General features: G+C 38.6%; 2 protein-coding genes across 7 annotated transcripts in view; both read right to left on the bottom strand.

The window, feature by feature from the left end:
* itfg2 (integrin alpha FG-GAP repeat containing 2) overlaps window positions 1-2649 on the bottom strand; it is a 40640-nt gene extending 37991 nt beyond the window's left edge. For 2 of the 3 annotated variants that reach the window (XR_013799087.1, XR_013799088.1), the window contains exons 1-7: window positions 2386-2640; window positions 2111-2206; window positions 1975-2016; window positions 1514-1688; window positions 1291-1430; window positions 1066-1214; window positions 882-976 (exon numbers count right to left, since the gene is read on the bottom strand). Coding sequence is in view for 1 of the 3 variants with exons in the window: in XM_079623987.1 (XP_079480113.1) it covers window positions 882-976; window positions 1066-1214; window positions 1291-1430; window positions 1514-1688; window positions 1975-2016; window positions 2111-2206; window positions 2386-2481 (793 nt within the window). In the remaining 2 variants the exon portion in view is untranslated. Of the gene's footprint in view, window positions 1-881; window positions 977-1065; window positions 1215-1290; window positions 1431-1513; window positions 1689-1974; window positions 2017-2110; window positions 2207-2385 lie in introns of all 3 variants that reach the window. The other variant, XM_079623987.1, reaches the window with a different exon arrangement.
* A 165-nt stretch (window positions 2650-2814) lies between these two features.
* recql (RecQ helicase-like) lies at window positions 2815-11335 on the bottom strand. 4 transcript variants are annotated; one of them, XM_079623978.1, is made up of 17 exons: window positions 11192-11320; window positions 11011-11101; window positions 10462-10512; window positions 9815-10033; window positions 9412-9591; window positions 9208-9314; window positions 8939-9137; window positions 8697-8863; window positions 8530-8605; window positions 7998-8146; window positions 7793-7910; window positions 7217-7355; window positions 6520-6611; window positions 5765-5981; window positions 5561-5687; window positions 4137-4276; window positions 2824-3769 (listed from the first exon to the last, which is right to left on the bottom strand). In XM_079623978.1, exons 3-16 carry the CDS (start codon window positions 10475-10477, stop codon window positions 4160-4162), a joined length of 1923 nt encoding a protein of 640 aa, XP_079480104.1. In that variant the 5' UTR covers window positions 10478-10512; window positions 11011-11101; window positions 11192-11320; the 3' UTR covers window positions 2824-3769; window positions 4137-4159. The 4 variants fall into 4 exon arrangements, with proteins under 4 accessions (XP_079480102.1, XP_079480101.1, XP_079480104.1 ...); XM_079623976.1 differs by lacking the exon at window positions 4137-4276 and having other exon boundaries at window positions 2815-3769; window positions 7793-8146; window positions 11192-11323; XM_079623977.1 differs by lacking the exon at window positions 4137-4276 and having other exon boundaries at window positions 3025-3769; window positions 11011-11330.
* Between the last annotated feature and the right edge of the window lie 9071 nt (window positions 11336-20406).

Genomic DNA, 20406 nt, shown 5'->3' with positions numbered 1-20406 from the left:
CACTGTGTTATCCTCTTTTTAAAATTTTCACCCTATTGACTTGAATGGGGTCTAATTTTAAACCTGCTTTTATTTCTCTTATCATCCGCACATACCTGTATTTAGTTCCGGTTTTTGGTCGAAGTCCAAAGTAGTCGATTGGCGAGTTCACTCGGGTGATCATAGGTAACTAAACATATGCGCGTGAACTCGACAATCGACTACTTTGGACTTAACTAAATACAGGTATGTGCGCTGGCTGATATAACATAATTTTTATTAATATCTTTCACATCTACTGGAGTCAGATTCACTCGTGTTCACTCTGAAGGAATCACTCAACATGGCTGGGCACTTGTATGACACATCAAGGATGATAAGAGAAATAAAAGCAGGTTTAAAATTAGACCCCATTCAAGTCAATAGGGTGCAAATTTTAAAATGAGGATAACACGGTGTAGGTTTTTTGTCGTTGTTCTCTGTATTGACAGCACTCCAAATTTACTAAAAATTGAGCTCAATGTTAAAATTGACCAGAGTTCTCCTTTAAACTGATAATTTTTTTGTGGTGGTGAGCCAGTGAAACTCTTGGGAGAACGAGTAAAAATCTGAACTACTAGTGACTTATTATTGAGTCATACTAGTGACTTATTATTGAGTCATACTAGTGACTTATTATTGAGTCATACTAGTGACTTATTATTGAGACATACTAGTGACTTATTATTGAGTCATACTAGTGACTTATTATTGAGTCATACTGGTGACTTATTATTGAGACATACTAGTGACTTATTATTGAGTCATACTATACTCGGCCAGCTGCACATTTTGTAAGGATATTATGTGTGCTGCATGGGCAGTATTCAATCTAAATGTGTGTGAGCATGCTCTCTCAGTACCTCTGCAAATGCTACCCATCAAATGAGTGGACACGTTCTTGTTATGGATGCGTCCGGAGGTAAGATGAAGGACAACGTCTCTGGAAGAACCCTCCCTGCGTACACACAACACACGCTGAATTACTCCCAAATCCAGTTCTGGATATGTTTTGAATTATTTAGTACCTCACTGTGATTCTCTCACTTGCTAGGAGATGCTGTGTTTTCATCCCCAGGTCCTGCAGCGCCCTCTTGTGTCCAAGAGCACGTCAGAATAGCATAGCCACAGCCGGGCTGAGACACCATGAGCTCGGGGAGACCTTCTGGACTTGGGTTAACTGAGAGACTGTCAACCTGGTGAAAGCAGACAAGGCTGTAATAGTAGTTTGACTTCCTGTTGGCCTGACGTTTGGTGCAACTAGTTCAGTACCTGACCCTCCAGAAGCCATTTCTTCAGTAAGACCAGCTGACCAGAGCTCACATCTGAAGCATCAGAAGGTTCCTCCCACCTGAAGGCCCGCACCACCCGGTCCGTGTAGCCAACGACAAGCTCACAGCGCCCGTCTCCATCTTACATGCCACAAACACTTCAATATTCTCATGACTTAAAAAGGTTTTGAAATCTTTGAGCATGTCACGTGCAAACTCCTCACCGATATCACTGATGAGCATGGCTTTGGTATTGGCGGGGATGTGCTGGGTGTAACTGGCCTTCTGTTCGTCACCAAGTGAGCCGTCCTGCTGACTTGAGGAGTCTGACTTGGCTGCAGAAGCACTGATATCAAACAGGTGAAACCAGCCCTCCGCACCCACTGCCACAACAAAGTTCTGACAGAGCAGAAAGAAAGTCATGTTACAAATGTAAAACAATGAAATACTTATATACATACAATTTGTGTTTTTATTGTATTTTATTAAAATGAAAGAACACTAACAAAATGTACCATGGTATGGCAATGTTTTTTGAACCATGAATAGTGAATCTGGAGAGCTCATGGTCAAAAAAAGTTAAATAAATAATAATACAAAATTCTTAACCATGGTATTATCATCTGATACCATCACAGGCACTTTTTTTTTTGTAAGGGAGGAAGACAGAGAAAGATAATCTTACCCTTCCTTTGTTGCAAACATCTCCCACTCCAACACATGTTAACTGTGAATAAAAACAGCTTGATTTATTCAAATACATGAATCAATCGCTATTCAACCATGTACATCCGTAAAATGAACGTGATGCTCCTCCTCACCATGCCAACACATGTTCGCGTGATCCACGGCTTACAGTCATCATTTTTATAGATGTACAGCTTCCCACTAGTGTCTCCCACCACCAGCTCATTCAACTGCAGAAAAACATCTTTACTTCATGCACAGAAATCTTAGCTACTGTAACAACAAGATACACTAGTAAATATGGCAGCGATATAAAACACACTAGGCATATGACCTGGCAGATATTATGATGCACAGAGTCATAAACTCACTACTGTCTAATATACACACACACACTTTTGTAACTTACAGAGTCATTATCTGCATCTCCAAGACAGATGGCGTGAGGAAAGAGTGTTCCTGTGAAGTCTAAACTCACGCGCTGCACATAACTTACCGAGCGCATGACCTTTCAACTACACACACTGCAGACTAACGATTAAAATGTATTAAACAGCAGTAAAAACACTCATATTTCAGATACACCTTGCATCCAGTACAAACAAATGCACATGATCTGTTTGGGCTTCTTCGTTGTTTCAAAATAAAAGTCCGTGGTAACTGTAATAAGAGCCCCCCATACATACACTAAATACATTAATATTTATTCAGCAATTATGCATTAAATGTATCAAAAGTAATAGTACATTTAATAATGTTACAAAATATTTATATTTCAAATAAATTATGTTCTTTTGAACAGCAAAGAATCCTGAAAACAATGCATAACGGTTTCCATAATTATTATTATTTTTTTAATAAACCCCTGTAAAAATCCCCTGAAAAGTTTTATGAAATCGCCAACCAATCTCAGTTGTTTGAAAGATGTGAAATATAAGGCTAAAATTATTATCACCTTTTTTATAGAGAGTTTTGTCTTACCACCACTGCGGTTATAATTGCCTGTTTTTCACCTCAAAAAGTAAAAAAAAAAAAAAACAATCCAACAATTATTTAACCAACACCATAGGTCAGAATCGGAATCATCCAAATAAGTTTATTTAACAAAAATTATTTACATCTTTAAACTATTGAAAAATGTAGGTCAGGTTTACAGAACAGTAAGGAAACATAATTCACTGTATGAGCTTTCTCCTCATACTAACACGAGTCCATAAATTCCTGGCGCCTCTGGATATGGTCGTCCTCGAAGGAAACCGGAGGCTTTTGAAGGGCTCCCTCATACATGTCAGCATCCCAGGCTGGGAGCTTTGCAAGTGCTCTTGGGAAATGTAGTTGATTCTTCTTAACTGTTTGTTATAGTAACTGCGCAGATGGTGTAGTTCCTCCACGGCAGCTGAAGATATGATGGATAGCTCAGAAGGAGTGCTAACCAGATCTGCTCTCGCTTGGTCAGCATTAGCAGCACGGTTCTGAGTTGGCAGTGGTTTTCGCCTCTTTTTCGGTGAGAAAGATTGCTGTACGGGGTCATTTTTAAGAACCTTTTCTTCTTCATTTGCACAGTTCTGTTCTTGTACGAGGTTGACCTCGACATCAACCTCAAATACGGAGGTTGGCTTTACACACTCGCTTGCTTCTGAAGCAAGACTTTCAATGTGGTTTTGAGTGAGTCTCTTTTCTATGTTTTGGTGATTCTTAAAGATTTTAGTTTTGTTATGTCCCTCAATGGCCATATTGGACACATCGATCAATACGGTCTCTGCTTCCTCTTGCGCATCAACTGCTTGATCATCCTGAGGAAAGAGAAGAAATGAGTTATTAAAAAAAGTAGGTCTGTCTTTAAGATGAATGCAGAGCTTTAGTAAGGTTATTGGCTATGGTTAGCTTCAATTCTAATGTTTATTATCTCTACAAAACTCCATGCACATCAAAACACCATTGGAAGATTTTAAGATATTTCATAGCAAAGAAATGATAAATGAGGTTTGATGTGAACTCTGGGGTGCAATAAACATCATGATCGGTGACACTTGTAAAAACATGAGCACAAGCAGGAAGAAAAAAAGAAAGAAAGTGGTAGATGTTTCCCTCATTAAACGCTTAAATGTTTCTTAGGCAATGTCTACATGCTTTTGAGAATATGGAGTAAGTGAACTGTACTTTTGCTTTCTTCTCCTTACGGACTAGGGAAGAGTCTTGACTTTCTTGGCCACTGATTTTTTGTAGTCACTGTCAGCCGGTCTTTTTCCTTCTACTTTGGCACTACTTTTCTCCCCGGCACTTTTTGACACTTTCTTTACCTGTGGGGCGGCACAACAGCTCTTTACCTGTCGGGGTCTTAAAAATCAATTGGATGAGTGGTCACTATAAACTGTAGGAACACAAGAAATAAAAGGGGTTACTGCATGTTCAATGAGGGACCATGTAGCTGAAGTGACACCTCCAACTGAAGAGGTTTCACTCGTGAAGGTGCTTGTATTACATGTTGGGCCACTGTTTGTAGATAATCCAATTCCACTATGAATGCTGGGACATGGATGTTTAATCTGATAAGAGAATTGAAGGATACACTATGATCTTTGACACAGCCAACCTAAATTAAAATTAAATAAAAAGAGATGCTTGCTGCTTGTTCAAATTGAATTAGCAAATTTAAGTGGATAAAACAGTAAGACATGTGACAAAATGTTCAATTAATTTTACTTTGTTAAAATGAGCTAATGCAAGACAATTCATGACCATTGTGTCACAAATTAATGTCATTGCTCAATCCACTTAAATTTGTAAAATGGAAGCTAAATTAAACAGTTTGTGTTGGAACAACATAAATAATGTTTTGTTAACAACTAACTGGGCAGTGGATCTGTAGTTCCCACCATGTATTGCATGAGACTGCATTGGGAGAGTACATTATTAAAATAAATGTTTTGTGTTTTTCAGTAAAGAAAAAAGACTTGTTGGTTTAACAAAAACATTTGTTTGAACAAACTTTATTTTAGTTTTACTGAACCTAAACTAATTGGGTGGAAACATTTAGCTTAATTTGATTGCTAACTATTTGTAGTTTGGTGTTAAAATTACTAAGATACGCAAACACTTTATGAATGTGTTAGTTACTGGGTAAAAAAGCGTGTTAACTAAGTGAACTGTGAGGCTCCCCTCAAACACTATGATGGCATCTACCTGGAACACAATAAGACTGGAAGAGGTACAATAAAATAGATCAACAAAAAAGCTCAGTAAATACTACAGAGCAGAGACCAAAGGCCAGATTCAATAAATATAATCTTTTTTTCTGAAGTCTGAAAATCTGAAGTTTTATACACAACACTAAATTAAGCAAAAGTCCAATTGAAATGGAGCAAATACAATAAATATTTGTATTACCGTCATGTAGCAAAAAGTAACAAAAGAAGTAGAGGAGATGTTTGAAATGAATCTGGCCATTCGTCACCATTGAAAGAGGTTCAGGAAAGTATTAATCAAACAACTATTAGGAAAAGTTTAAATCTAGAATTTGCTAGAAGAAAAACAGGACTACTTGCACATGAAATATAAAAAAAATGTCTGCTGATTCTGCTTACGGTATCATGTGACACCACTCTCTTCATCTTCATAGTAATTGAGTGACCGTCGTTCTTCAAGAGAGATGCCTTACGGCCCAACTTCAAGTAGAAGTGGGTTGTGTAGGGAGTGAAGCTAAAGTCCTCACTTATGTATAAAAGAGAAAAGAGTTAGAGAATAAATCTAAAAATGGAAAGGAAATAGTTCATAATCTGTCAAAGTACCTGAAGTAGCCATGCAACAAAAGGTGGATGATAATGGACTCCACCTCCAAGCGTGACAAGGACGTGACCTTTATCATTTTGCGCCGCTTAGCGGGCCCTTTGCCCATCCAAGTCTCGCAGACTTTCAGAGGGGTCAGTTTTTCATCCATAGAGCCGGCCATTTCTACTACCTCAACAACGTCTCGAGCATGCTGGGTGATGTCCATTGTGATGTAGTCTGAAAAAAGAACCATCACCCATTGCATAATTGGCCTGAATGAGTTAAGGTGCGGTCACATTAGGCGAAATTGTCTGGGCAAATTATCTATTGTGTAGATCAAGGAGATGCTCCTGGAGATGTACCTTCCTGTGGAGTTTAGCTCCAACCCTGATCAAACGCACCTAAACCAGCTAATTAAGATCCTCAGGACCACTTAATAATTACAGACAGGAGTTTTGGATGAGGGTTGGATCTTATCTCTGCAGGTAGGTAGATCTCCAGGAACAGGATTGGGCGCCTCTGGTGTATATAAATGAAGCACAGCTCACACAGACAGCACTTTCAAACCAAGCAGGCAGCTTTCTATTGGTCAACACGGTCAATTTGTGTGACCAACTGAACCCGTTGGGAAATTTGTGTGGGGAAATCCTTCCTCCTCAAACGAAATTCCCAATTGTAGGTTGGACTCCTATTGAAATGACTGGATGCCGACAGTGAAAATTCACCAAGCAACGGTAAATGTAAACGCACCTTAAGGTAGGTGTGAAATGCTTACCGTTGCCGTGACGACAGACGTCGCACATTTGGTTGCACTCTTCATCATTCCAAACTTCGTCAAAATGAATGGCCATCATAGCACGACGACACCTATGCACACACACAAGTCTCTTGTCTTTAAAAAAGGCATTCATTCCATACAACCCTTAAATCAACAGCTGACTGTCGTGGGGGTAATTACTATTGTAGTAATTAAATATTTGCTAAGTTTTTCACTAAAGCTCGCTCTATTTTGCTGTAGATCATTAAACCATTACGCTGCCTTTCATGCACAAAAACTGCGTACAAAGTCATTGCCTGATAAGGCAGCAAGTCAGTCAGCTGCCTAAGTTCAGGTGTAAGAAGCACTGATATAACTAACAGGCCACATGGAGTTGAACATATAAGGCATAGTAATGGGCTGTTCAATGCGTCTCACGCATGACAAAGGAACGAAAGACTCGGGAGGTGAACTAATTATGCGTTTCATAATTTATCTTTGGCTGCATTTCTTCCTCATTTGGAACATGCTAAAAGATGTGTCTGTGAATGTGTATGGGGAATTTGGAATGAAACATTTTAAAAACTAATAACACTGAAAAGAAGAGAAAACAAACTAAAAGAAAAATTTCACAAACTAAAAAAATCTAAATTTAGAAACAAAAACCAGGAGCCAAATGATTGGTATTCTGGATATCCTGTGTATTTTGACTCACCTGTCCACATTTTGGCAATATGCTATCATATTATGTAGCTTCTGCTGCCCAGTATTGTCCATCACAACCATTGTGCTTATTCTGAAGATATCCATAAACCCATAGAACACAATACAATCTGCTGGGGCATCATCCCTTCCTGGAAAAAATAAATGAATAAAAAGTAAAGAAAAAAAAAAGACACAGAAACAGAAGTAGCAACAGACCCTTTCTTTCATATTTTGACGAGTGAAACAGATTATCAAAAAATAAAAAAATATAAGGCATGAACTTCATTGGCATCCATCGGTTGTTGATTAGATGAAGGCAGATCTAAATGTGACATTGCAGTTGACTGTAAGAAAGGGGCGGGATTTAAGCAGACTAAAAGTCATACGACATACGTGACCAGAGAGAGGTATGTCATTTTACAGCACGATTGAGCTATGACATTTTGATAAATTATGGATCAATAAAAAATTAAAAAACATGTAGAAAATAGACAGGGTGAATTTTCATTTCATGGCAACTTTAGGGAGTTTGGTTTGTCTTGTGTGAAAGAAAACGTCAACATAAAAGTATCAGGATGATGCCTACCTGCACGTCCACTCTCCTGATAATAATTTTCAATAGATTTGCTGATGGTGTGATGGATCACAAATCGCACATCAGCCTTGTCAATGCCCATTCCAAAAGCCACAGTGGCAACGACCACCTGCACACACAGACACAAAAATAAGATAACATGAGGGAACATTACAAAGAAAACAGGCGGCAACAACGGCAACTCTGTAGGTGCAACCTGGATCTTCTTGGAGGACCACCGTTGATGCACCAGAGATTTATCTGAAGGCTCCATGTTGGCGTGGTATGGCTGAGCAAGAATATCCCTCTTCTGCAGGTCTGTAGCCACAACTTCTGCATCCTTTTGGGAGAACACATACACGATTCCTGCAAATACAACATATTATATATATATATAGTTTTCGAATAAATAGTGAATGATTTGCAGAGCATAAAGGCCCGTTCACAACAATGATAAAAACAAAGCACGACAACGCACAATAACGATATGTTGTTTATTCTAAGCACACGTTGCAGTTATACCAACTGCCACTTTAAATTCTCAAGCTCTGATTAGTTGTCAATGTTTATATTTTTCATCGGCTGAAAAAAGAAAAGAAAAAGGTTTTGAAGTGATTCCAAAGATATTTGTCCTGTGTCATTATCAATACAGCTGTGATTCTCATCGAATTATAACAATTATTAAAACTTTATATCCTTGGTGTGAAGGGTCATTTACTCTTCGTAGCAATTGAATTGATGTAATTTACCTGACTGGTTTTTGTATCTTCCCCTGATCAATGCTGCAATTTGGTCGGTACAGTCGGTGTTATCTTTAAAACGAACCTGTAGAAGTGAGATGACAAATTACTCTGATCTGCTAATTCGGCACTCTTCAAGCAGTGACATCAAGAGAAGAATGCAATGATTTGCAAACCTCGTAGTAAAGGTTTGGTCTGTTGAACGGTGCGGTCAGAGTGATGGGATCCTGAACACATAGTATCTTCTGGCAATCTTTAAGAACGTTGCTGGTTGCGGTGGCAGTCAGTCCGACCAATGGGACATTGGGGAACTGGCGCTTTAGGATTCCCAGGAGCTTGTAATCTAAGAAAAGGAATTAAGTACAAATTCAATGATTGGTTAGAAGTTTTACTCAGCCTGGATGATGATAAACCTCACCTGGTCTGAAGTCATGCCCCCACTGACTGCAGCAGTGAACTTCATCCACAGCGATGCGTGCCAGCAGACCCATGTTATAGGCCTTTTCGAGTTTGGACATCAGTAGTTTGCTCTTGGCAATTTTCTCTGGGGTTACATAGAGCAACTTGAAGGGGCTGTTTTTATCTATCATCCCTGCCAGGACCCGCTTAGAGTCCTCCTGCAGATGCACATGAATATCAGCACCTGAACGTGAATCAAAACTGTCTAGTACATCTGTCATACTGTACCTTTGAACTGGAGGCATTAAGTGTTACCGCAGAGACATTTTTGGACTTCAGAGACATCAGCTGATCCTCCATCAGAGACACCAGCGGGGAGATAACTAACGTAAAACCTGGAAAATGCGACCACACAAAGACATGCACAGGAATTCACATCAAAGCATTTAAAATATGTTCTTCATCTACCAAAATGTCTATGAAAGCACGAACCCTTAGAGCAGAGAGCTGGAAGTTGGTAACACAGGCTTTTCCCTCTTCCGGTGGGCATTACCAGGAAAAGGTCTTTCCCTGACATGCTAAGGTTGATGGCCGCCTGTTGCAGGGGACGAAATTTGGAGAGCTGGAACACACTAGACAGCTTCGCCTGAACTTCTTTAGACCATGAGAAATCTGATGACAGAGCAACAAACAAAAATAATGTAGATAACCCATTACATCTCTGCAGTTTAACAGAACATTTAACATTAAATACTATGTGGCTAGACTGATTTTGATTAAATTAACGCATCCTAATTTTTTATTTGCAACAGTCACTTTTAGTTTAAAGCTGCTGTGGAACAACATGTATTGTGAAAAGCACTGTAAATATAATTTATTTGAAAATGCGCGATACCTGACTCCTCATAGTGCTGTAGGTCCTGTTTGCTGAATGAGGGTTTAGGAGCTTTGCTGGATCCAGAGGGCTGTGCCAAGCTGCAGGCTCCCTCCAGGATCTTCAGGAGTTTGTTTTTCCTGGAGTTCAGCTTTGTCTGTTTCTCCAGCAGCTCAGAGATCTGCAGTTCCACCATCTCCAACTCTGATTCCACTGAGTCCAGTTCTGCTTGAGCATCATCTGCAAAGAAAAGGACTTTCTTTAGTCTCAGTCTCGAAGAAACTAAACTTGTACGCATTTATTAAGGAGCGTGTACGCTATGCTCGTCCATGCACTCGTTTTCTACACAACCCCTAAGCAGTTTTTCCTGGATTCCATGAAGGACTGCTGCATAATTCCCAGTGTCTCTCACCTCTGCATCTCTAATGAGCCGAGCTTCACAGAGAGATATAATGATGAAAGTCACACCAGTATGCTTACCTGCCTCTCTCCTCAAGGGAATAATAAGACACATCCTGATAGTCTAATTCGTCCACTCACATGCACACCACACACACACACACATACACACACACACACACACACACACACACACACACACACACACACACACACACACACACACATATATATAGGAGCATATAATACAGAAGACAATATATACTTACCAGTACTATTTGCCATTTTATACAGTTCTTCAAAGGCACAGATTAGGATGACTGTAAGAGAGGGTTAATCAGTATTTTTTGCATAGTTTGACAGTAGAAAATCGAAATAAAGAAGATTTGTTCACTGGAAACGTTTCATTCTTGTTTAAAAGCATAAGCAACCCAAATTTTGTGATTTTTTTCTTGTAAAATAAATGTGGTTTAATGGATGTTTACAAATGTTTTACTGAGAAACAAGATAAAAAATTATGATTATATATAAAAAATCACAGATGCATAATTTAAAAAAGTATCTTTGAACAAAATATTGGACAATTAACATTAGACCTGCCAACCATTTTACACAGACCATCTTCACCACTATTAAACTATTTTGCATGACGCTTGAATGATTTGGTGTTGCATTGGATAACAGATCTGAGCAATGAAATACACGTCATAATTTTCGTACGCCAAAAACGTGATCAGACGCGCGCCATGTTCCACAGAATTTATATTATGTTATGAATAACACATCAACTGTATGAAAACGCATTTCTGCTAACTCACCCCTGAGTGATCGTAAGTCTGCTTGTTTTCACTTTCTCTTGTTTGCACCAGATGAAGTCCTCGTTGCCCCACGCGACCATTGATCGGGAAACTGACCAATCATGGACATTGAAATACAAGAGTTCAGACGAGACAAAAGTCTTGTGCAATAGAAAAATAAATCTACTGTTGTGATACCTACCGTATCACAAATACTGATGAACTAAATGTAGTTATTTATGCATTTCAAGGATGATTTACTGGGGGTAGTAGAATGGTTGTATCATGTAATACATGTATTACAAATTATACACACCTTCAACACTGTTAAACATTGGAGACCAGGAAGTTGGTTTTATTTTTCATAATAAAAGTCAATAAAAGTCAATTGTCAATTGTCAATCTGCTGTGGACTGTAGACATTAAAATCCTGAAAACACTACACACACTTCAACACTGTCAAACAGTGGATGCTATGGATACAGAATTCTATTAGAATTCTCAGCATTTCCACTGGTTTGACCTCTATCATGTGGTGATAATAGCACTGCATCCTTCAAGTCTTGTTATCATGGGTTTCCCACTATTTGCTAGTTTTGATATCGAAAACTGGACCAGAGTGAGCAAGAGTGCCATTAATCATCCTCATCCTCATCAACTTTAAAGTAAGGCGTAACATATGCAAACTCATTAATACATATTTCCTTTTCTTGTGCATATTCTATCTATCTCAGTAAACCTTTACAGAGGTTTTGTATCTAAAAGCTCAGTGTGATACGGAATAGCATTCAGCTAGACAAAACTGAAGATCTTGCATATCAGTGTATAGCAGTCAGTGTAAAAAAAAAAGTATATATATATTTTTTTGTATATAACACACAATGTATATCACACAATGACAAAAAAAAAGTTTTCATTTTGGTGGTATTGGCCAGGTTTTGAAGCATGAATTGTTTGAAACATGAATATTTTAAGTGAGTTACTGCATTTTATGAGTTACTGTCAGTTGCGGTTTATATAATGTTACGGCTGTTTCAAAAAATTTGCCAAAGCAACTGAGGAATTAATTTAGTCAATGCCAATACTAACACAATTAATAATCCATCCATCTTCAGTTAGTCCTATATAGTGTTACAGTAGTTTTGGCTGAACATAATTTGTAATATTTGCATTGTTTTCTTACCTTGTTTGAACTATCACAGTTTTAAACATTTAATTCTTTCAAATTTTGGTTGATGAAAATGTATTCAGCTGCAATGACAACAATCTCCACAAGAGGCTGTTATAAACCAAGAAATAGTTTCATTTGCTTGTCCTGATCCATAGAACCTGAAAAAAAACATCTCTTCTTTAAATTTGTTCTTCACTCTGCCCTGCTTTTTAAGAGGGTATTTCCGCTCTGTTTCATTTACACTAAAATGCAGTCAACGTAAATGAAAAGTGACAAACAGTATAAAAATGATGCCTACATTATGTGGGAATTGGATTGCATTTATATACATTTATTTAGGCAATCATATTTAGGTATAAATGTGGTTTTATTACTTGTGTAATGATTCCATGTTTCAGCAAACTTTACAGTAATGCCTGGCTTTTTCCCTTCCCTGTAGAAGCACACTGGACTGGATTACCTGCTTTCAAGAGCACTGGTGATTAAGGCAAGATGTGTTCCATATGCATCACACAAATGCCTTTAAGACATTTTCATGAGCCAGTAAGTGAACAAAGCAACTTCCCGTCTTCAAACTTGCTATAAAGGGCAGTACTTTAATAAAAATACAGCAATATGCTTTCCTTTGAGAGACTAAGTCCTGTGTATCCCTTTCTGGCGACTTCAATGTTTTCAGCTCAAGGCTCAGCTGTTACATGCAGTCAATGCGACACTTATTTTTCCATTAAATATACTTTCGGGTACAGTGTAATCAAATGTCATTAATGACAGACAATTGCGTGTCTATATTTGAGGCGTATGAATGTACACCAGCATTGAGAACGCCAATGGAAGTCCAACACTGAGGATCTGTTCTCACAAGTTCCTCGGCCTGAGCAGATGTGCTCCGTGACATTTAAGCATTGCTTTAGAAAAAAATCCCCCTTCTAATGATCTGAACCGCAACGTTAAATGAAAAATGAAACGTATTGTCATTGGTGCTCTGAATTTGAGCTTTGCTTCTAATGACAGCGCAGTACGTTGGAAGATAAAGCCAGTTTTACAGGCTTTAAATACACCTGAGATAAAAATCTATCCCCTATCTTAGGTTTGTGTGTGTGTGTGTGTGTGTGTGTGTTTAGGGGGTATGTAACATTTCACAATTGTACACTTTTTTGCTGTATTTTTGATCAAATAAATGCAGCCTTCTTTCAAATTTAAAAACCTTACCAACCCAACACTTTTGAATGGTACCAGTGTCTTTTACACAGTATAAATGAACATTAATTATGAACACGCATACATTAACACTGAATAGTATTTTATGATTTAGATGATTAAATAATTATTTAGATGATTTTAAAATGCTGTAAAAAAAATGATAGTTCATTGATAGTTAATGCATTAAGTACCATACTGTTAACAAACTGAACCTTATAAAGGGATGATAAGTTAAGTAGGGATTTTTCACTTTTCTTCCGGGTTAAAAGAAATCAGTAAGTCTGATCACTTAGAAAGGTAGTAAAGTTTCAAAATGAAACAATTTGAGATATCATTCATGTTCAATTGCCAAAATGTAATACTTAAGAGTTAGAGGTTTGTTCAGTAAAATGAACAGTACTATTGATGATTGTCTTAATAAGGGACAGTAGAGCTGTGCGTTCCTAACTCACTTCAGGAAGACTGTTAGAGGAACTGAGTGGACTCTGTTTTGACTGATGGACAAGGAACAACTCCTCTGAGTCTGCACATGCTCCACATGTGGATTGTCTCACAGCCCTCGGCTCAGAGTCCACAGGGGTGCTGAAGAATCTGCTCTGGCCCTTCCTCTGCTATTGTACCAGTTCTTTTCTTACACATAAAGACTAGAGAGAGACAGCGGAGGAAAGGGGGGCTGAAAGGGGTCAAGGGAAAGTGAATGAAACGTTTTTGGAGGCTTTCAGCGGTTCAGCTCGAGAAGGAAGGATGAATGAGTGAGGGAGTGACAGAGAGGGACATGGAGAGAAGGAAAGAGAGAGAGAGAGAGAGAGAGAGAGCGGCGGGTCGAGCGGGCAGCCACATGGGCAGTTCTCACTCGGGATAATGAGAGTCTTTTCTGCGGCACTTAACCTCCAAACGGCACGCTGGGAACCCACAGCCGCGCGAGCTGGTCCACACAACAGCCACGCTCGGACACGCTCGCCCACCGCTTAATCAAATTTTACACCCAGCGCGGTGCCCCCCCACTCCCCCACTACACGTGGCCCTGACAGCCTCTCTCCCAGGATCACAATCACCCAGAGGCCAGGCAGAAGAGAGGGAATGCTAATGAAGATGAACAAAACTTTTAAGAGGAAAAAAAAATCGAGCACATTTTCTGCAGACACAAGTGGTTTTGTGGAATAGCATGACACATAGCTACATTGTTGGATAAAGCTTATCAAGCTGGGGAAATCAATGGAAAGTTGCCCCAAAATGTTCTTTATCTAAAACTATTCCCCCACCCCCAAATAATAATACTATATTTACTTTAATTTTCCAGAGCTCTGTTTTGTTCTGCAGTACCCACTGAATCTTCACTGAATCTCAACTTGTTCCCTTCCTTAAATTTGACTGGATGGGTGGTGATAACAATGCTTTTACTGTTAGCATCTCTCTGTCTGTATTTATTCCAGACAGGCTGTCAGTCTGTGCATTAGTTGTGTTTTTCATTGACTCTTTTTGCAGGGTACATTGCATAGGTGGAGACAAGTGAATTTATGAGAGTTTTTGAATCAACCGATTCATTCATACAATTAATTCAATGAGTGAGTCATTTAATCATTCTGTCAGGTGATTTGTTTAAAAACACTGACTCATTCAGGAAAGAAACGAGTGTCTATCTTGATTAGTGAGCCATTTAATCATTCACTCAACCGATTTGTTCAAAAATACTGATTCATTCATCTACGAAACAAGTGACTTGCTGAATTCAGAATAGCATAATATAAGAAATAACAAGACTGTCTTTTAAGTGAATCATTGATTCACTCTGATTCGTTTAAAAACACTAGTTCATTCTTCAGAGAAACAAGTGCTAAATTCAGAATAGCATATCAATATTACTGCAAGAAATAACAAGTGTTCGTATGCAATTTCATATTCAGCCACAGTCTTTTTAAGTGAGTCATTGATTAACCCAACTGATTTGTTTAAAAACACTGTCATTCATCAAGAAACAAATGACTGACTGAATTTGGAATAGCATTTGGAATAGCATACTACTTTATTATAAAAATATGTCAAAAATTCAAAAAAGTAGTAGGCTAGTTTGCTATTCTAAATTCAGCCACAATCTTTGAGTCATTGATTCATTCATAAAAAAAACTGATTAATTAAGGAATGAAACAATTACTACTTGGAGACTTGCAGCATTTTCTGCTTTTGTTTTAGAACGATTTTCGATTTTCTGAGCAAAAATAGACGAATTGAAAATAATGTGTTACTCAATATTAACTTTTTGTTGATTGAACTTGTGTAAAAGAAATATCACAGTGAAAATTCATTATTCTCAATTATACATTAAGATTGATTTTCAAAAATTGTGGACCAAAGTCGGCAAAAGCGTTTTTTTTTAACAGCATGTTGAGTTAGAAACAGTTCTTTAAAAAAACCTAAAAAAACAAGAAGCTTAGAATCTATCTCAAGACCCTGTTCTATTCAGTTGTGATCCGTCTGGTATAGTTTGAAAGTAACAACTTTGGCTCAGGCATGAGACGGCATGTGATAAGATTCAGAGTTTACTAGCCTCAGGGCGTGAATGTTAACAGGAAACAGCAGCACTTCTGTGGTCAGTCTGCGTAACAATCAGCCCACAGAATGAGAGACGAAACTCTCCCCTGGGTATTAGAGAGCGCTCAGTCCGACAGCTACCTGACGAGCCCAGCGGTGAAGGGACGTGGGTTGCTGAACATGGCTTGGTGGCCAGGGACGGCACTCCATACTCTCTTGAGCAAACACAAAGGCATGTTTTCTCAGCACACTGCAGTCACTTTCTCCTGTCACTCAAACTGTCCCCTCGGATCCCTGATTGTCTCCAGGTGAGTGTTCAAGTGTGACTGGGCAGTAGTGGTTTCACACCCTTAATCCTTAAATCAAATCCAAGCAGGATCAGAGCAAAACCATTTTTGTGTTGAGATTAGATTTGAAAGCTAAAGTTTAAGGGATGCTCTGGGTTAAATTCAACTTGACCTCTATATACAGTATCTGTGACATGCTGTCAATTATCCAAGAAAACTGTTTTGTTTTGTTAAAATTCAGTTTGTGAAAATGAAAACGTATACGACACAATATGGTGTATGTTGTCCCATATACGTACCTCTATTATTACTATTTTTTTAAACTCTGAATAGTTTTCTTTTACACACTGGTGGATGAGTCTAAATTAATTTCTGTGGTAATAGAGCCTCAGACTGTTTGCTTTGACTCTGGTCTGAATGCACAGGAGCTGTGTCTGTTTATTACAGCTCTGTGATATGATAGGCTGCTTACAGTGACCTACTCCTGAAATGCACAAACACATTTGTGTGTACTGTCTAAATGGTCTATCCTAGCTTGTCCTCACCGATATATCACCTTGGAAACTGATCACAGACAGACATGCTTATCACTCAACACCTAGTAATTATGTCAGTTGAAACTGTGACATCATGCAACCCCAGTATTTCAACAAGCAATGCCCCCTGGTGCACATCAGCCGGTATGGGCCTGGCAATAACCTCTGCATGTAATTTCACCAGCAGAGGGTGACATTTTTCCAAGTTCCTTTTAGATGTTTCCCGGGGCAACCTCCTCCTTATTCCCGGATGGGCCCTCCCTTCAGAAGCCTAACCTCTCCTAATCCTCCTCCCCCCGTTTCCGTGGAGACGGCTCAGACGAGCAGGTGACGCATTGACAGGGAGCAGATGGTTCCCCGTGGAGGTAAGCATGGCTAAACAATAACTCCATACTCAACATAGAGCTTTTCTTTCTAAACTCTAGTCTCTCTTCTAAACCACACACACACACACACACACACACACACACACACACACACACACACACACACACACACACACACACACACACACACACACACACACACACACACACACACACACACACACACACACACACACACACACACACACACACACACACACACACACACACACACACACACTCTCTCTCTCTCTCTCTCTCTCTCTCTCTCTCTCTCTCTCTCATTTGAACTCTCATATAGAGACTTCCTCAAAACATACACACAGCCACCCCCCCCCCCCCTCTATTTTCACCCAGCTGAAGCCCTCTCCATTCCTTTATAGCAAGCACACACACACCATCACACTACTCTAATCACAAAACCATGATCATACTCACACACAACACTAATGCGCTCCCCTTTCATCACAGGCACACTAAAGAAATGCCAGCTTTCTCCATGGCACGCGCATATGAGATGGGATGCAGAACACGATGCCGTATAGATGGATTATTATGTAGTAGAGATACAAATTCTGGAACTACAATCAGGTTCTGAGTAAAGAGATATGGAGAACATTGTTTTGCTGATTTATTAATGGAATTTGAGAGTGTTGTGTAAAAAAGACACGGAAACAAACCGACGAGTTTTGTTTTAGTTTGATACAGTCTAATCTTTTTTCCATTTCAAAGGATTGAAAAAAGATAGAAAAAATAAGTTAATGTTAATAAAAATAAGTTTTTATAATATAATAACATTATAATTTTTATATTTTTTATATAATTACATAAATTATTATTTGTATTATATATACATATATGTATACGTGTATTAAATAAACTTTATATACATGCTTTAAGAATAGAATAAATATTTTTTTCAATTCTTAAGAAAAACGAAGGTGAGATCTTATAATAAACAGTGCAATATAACTTATACCTATTTACTATCCTATTGTGATGATTGATATTATGTACTTATGTCAAGATCTTGTTAAAAATGAACTTTAAATTCAGAGGTGAACTGTTTTTGAATTAATCTGTTGACTTATAATACTCATCCTTCACCCCCTGCTAGAGTAGTGATGAGAAGAGTCACCAAATGAATAGTGTGAATAGTCTCTTTGGTGAACTGAATCAGATTTCATTATTCCCAATTTTGTTAATTGAAATACAGCTAAAATAAAATGGTAGAATCAATAAAAATATTAGATGAAAACTTAAGTTTAAGAATCAATTCTTTTTGGGATTGACTCTCAGCCCTAATTAACAAGGTATAATAGTAAATTAAATTATCTGTGAAATAGCTTGACGAGCGCTTTCTGTTGAATCCAAAAAACTATATCTACAGACAGCTAATTACCTAGTAACCTAAGTTACCTTCTTTCAGTGCAGTGCATAATGTGTGTGATTTACCTCAGGTCAAACGTGTATTTTGGGGGCTGGGAAATGTTGTATATGTGTATGTGAGTGTGTACAGCGGGGTTGGGAGGGATTATTATGGAGATCAGCTAATGCATGTTGAACATTGCATTCTGGTTTTAAGTGACTAGTGTGGAAAGCACAGCACAATGCACAACCTCTAACTTTTTTTTTCTACTTTCTCTCTCCCTCTTTAAAAGCCACACTTTCTCCCAAAGCACCTGGAGATCACAAAAAAAGAGGATGAGAGACCCCCCACCCCTCCCCTCCCAATTCGCACACATCAACCAACTCCACACTGCGTCTACCTATCAATACAGTGAGTGTGGACCGCGGGACGCTGTTCGGGGTGGGCTACGCAGAGCCTGAGGCTTTGCCATACAGCCTCACAGCCAGGAGCCATTGAAGTGCTCTGCCTCCATAATGGAGTCACTAATAGGTGCCCATTCAGCAAGGAAAGTGTTTTCTGAAAAAAAAGAAGGGGAGCGAATGAGCGAAAGAGAGAAAAGAAAGTTTTAGGGGAAGCGGCAATCACTATGTACGCTGCCTTGAGTATGTAAAATTTATTCAGGCCTCCTCCCACAAAAGCCCCATCCCACATTTTTTTTCTTCTTCTTTTCACTGTTTAGGAGAGTAAGGGGGGAAAGAGGAGAATAACAAATCACTACTGAAAGGGCTTTATAGAGAGTTTGGAGTTCTCTTTTCTTCTTTACTTGTAGATGGGGTGAATAGCCTGTCCAGGAGTGAGTACAGGCCCGAGTCCAGATATTGTTTGGATGTTCGCAGTTTCTCGCCTCTGTACGCTCTCTCAATTAGCTGCGCCTCTCGGTCATACATGCGCTCACAAATCTGTAAACACTCAATAACACGGCTAACATCTCTTTTGAGATGTTTAATGCATATATTTGATCAGTTTTTGTCATTTTTGCAAGCTAAATGCTTTTAAACAATGTTTTCATGTAGCATACATGCTAATAGCGACCTAGTCTTCCTTAACATTCGCAAAAACAGTGGTTTTCCACTTACTTAAAATTCTGTTTCTATTTTGTTAAAAGGATAATTAACCTAACAATGATAATTCGGCCATCATTTATTCACCCTCATGTCTTTTCAACACTGTGTGACTTTTTTCCTAAACATTAAAGAAGATATTTTGATAGATATTAAGATATTATACTTGTTTTTTGTTTTGTTTTACCAACATTTTTCAAAATATGTTCTTATGAGTTCTGCTGAAGGAAGAAATAATTATAAAAGATTTTGGGTGAAGACATTTTTGGTGAACTGTCCCTTTAATTAAATATTTCTGGTTCAGCTGAAGGATAAAATTGATTTAGAAAGTTGTGGCTGTCAGTATTGAATATGAATGTAGGTTTTGCCCATTTTTTTCACCTTTGACTTGAATACTAGCAAAAAAAAAAAAAATAATTGTAACAATTAAATATTAGCTTGGTCATCACCGTAATGATGCAGAAGAATCCTGTCTGGAATCAGTTTCGGTATAATGCACAAACGCTGCCTGAGAACTCATTGGCTTATAGGGCAGCGAGGCAACAACCTAATCTTTCCTAATCTTTGTTAATCAAGATGTTATTGCACCCGGGTCCAATATTCCTATAATGGCACATTATGGGCTCAGAGAGCAGAGGTCGAGATATTTGCCACAACCATTTTTCCCAAGCAACATCGCTCAGTGGGGTGGAAGTAGCTCCACCGATATAGTGTCGCAAGGACCATATTGTGAAGAGGGAATGTTAATGCAGAGATGCAGGGAGGCCTTATTGTACTGCATGTGTCTGTTCTGGTTTGACAGATTGATGGAATGGGTGTATAACGGCCCAGTGTGGGCTCTCGGGCTGAGATGAAGT

The sequence above is a fragment of the Phoxinus phoxinus genome (genome assembly GCF_949152265.1).
Source record: "Phoxinus phoxinus genome assembly, chromosome: 9".
Taxonomy (NCBI): Eukaryota; Metazoa; Chordata; class Actinopteri; order Cypriniformes; family Leuciscidae; genus Phoxinus; species Phoxinus phoxinus.
The sequence above is the reverse complement of the archived record's forward strand: the minus strand, read 5'-3'. Positions and strand labels throughout refer to the sequence as shown.

Excerpts from the sequence above, each read along its gene's own strand:
- recql (XM_079623975.1), bottom strand. Across the intron at positions 5,688-5,764 it reads TTGTTGCATGGCTACTTCAG|TGAGGACTTTAGCTTCACTC; the intron begins GTACTTTGACAG and ends TTTATACATAAG. Across the intron at positions 3,770-5,560 it reads GAGTGGTGTCACATGATACC|GATGATCAAGCAGTTGATGC; the intron begins GTAAGCAGAATC and ends CTCTTTCCTCAG.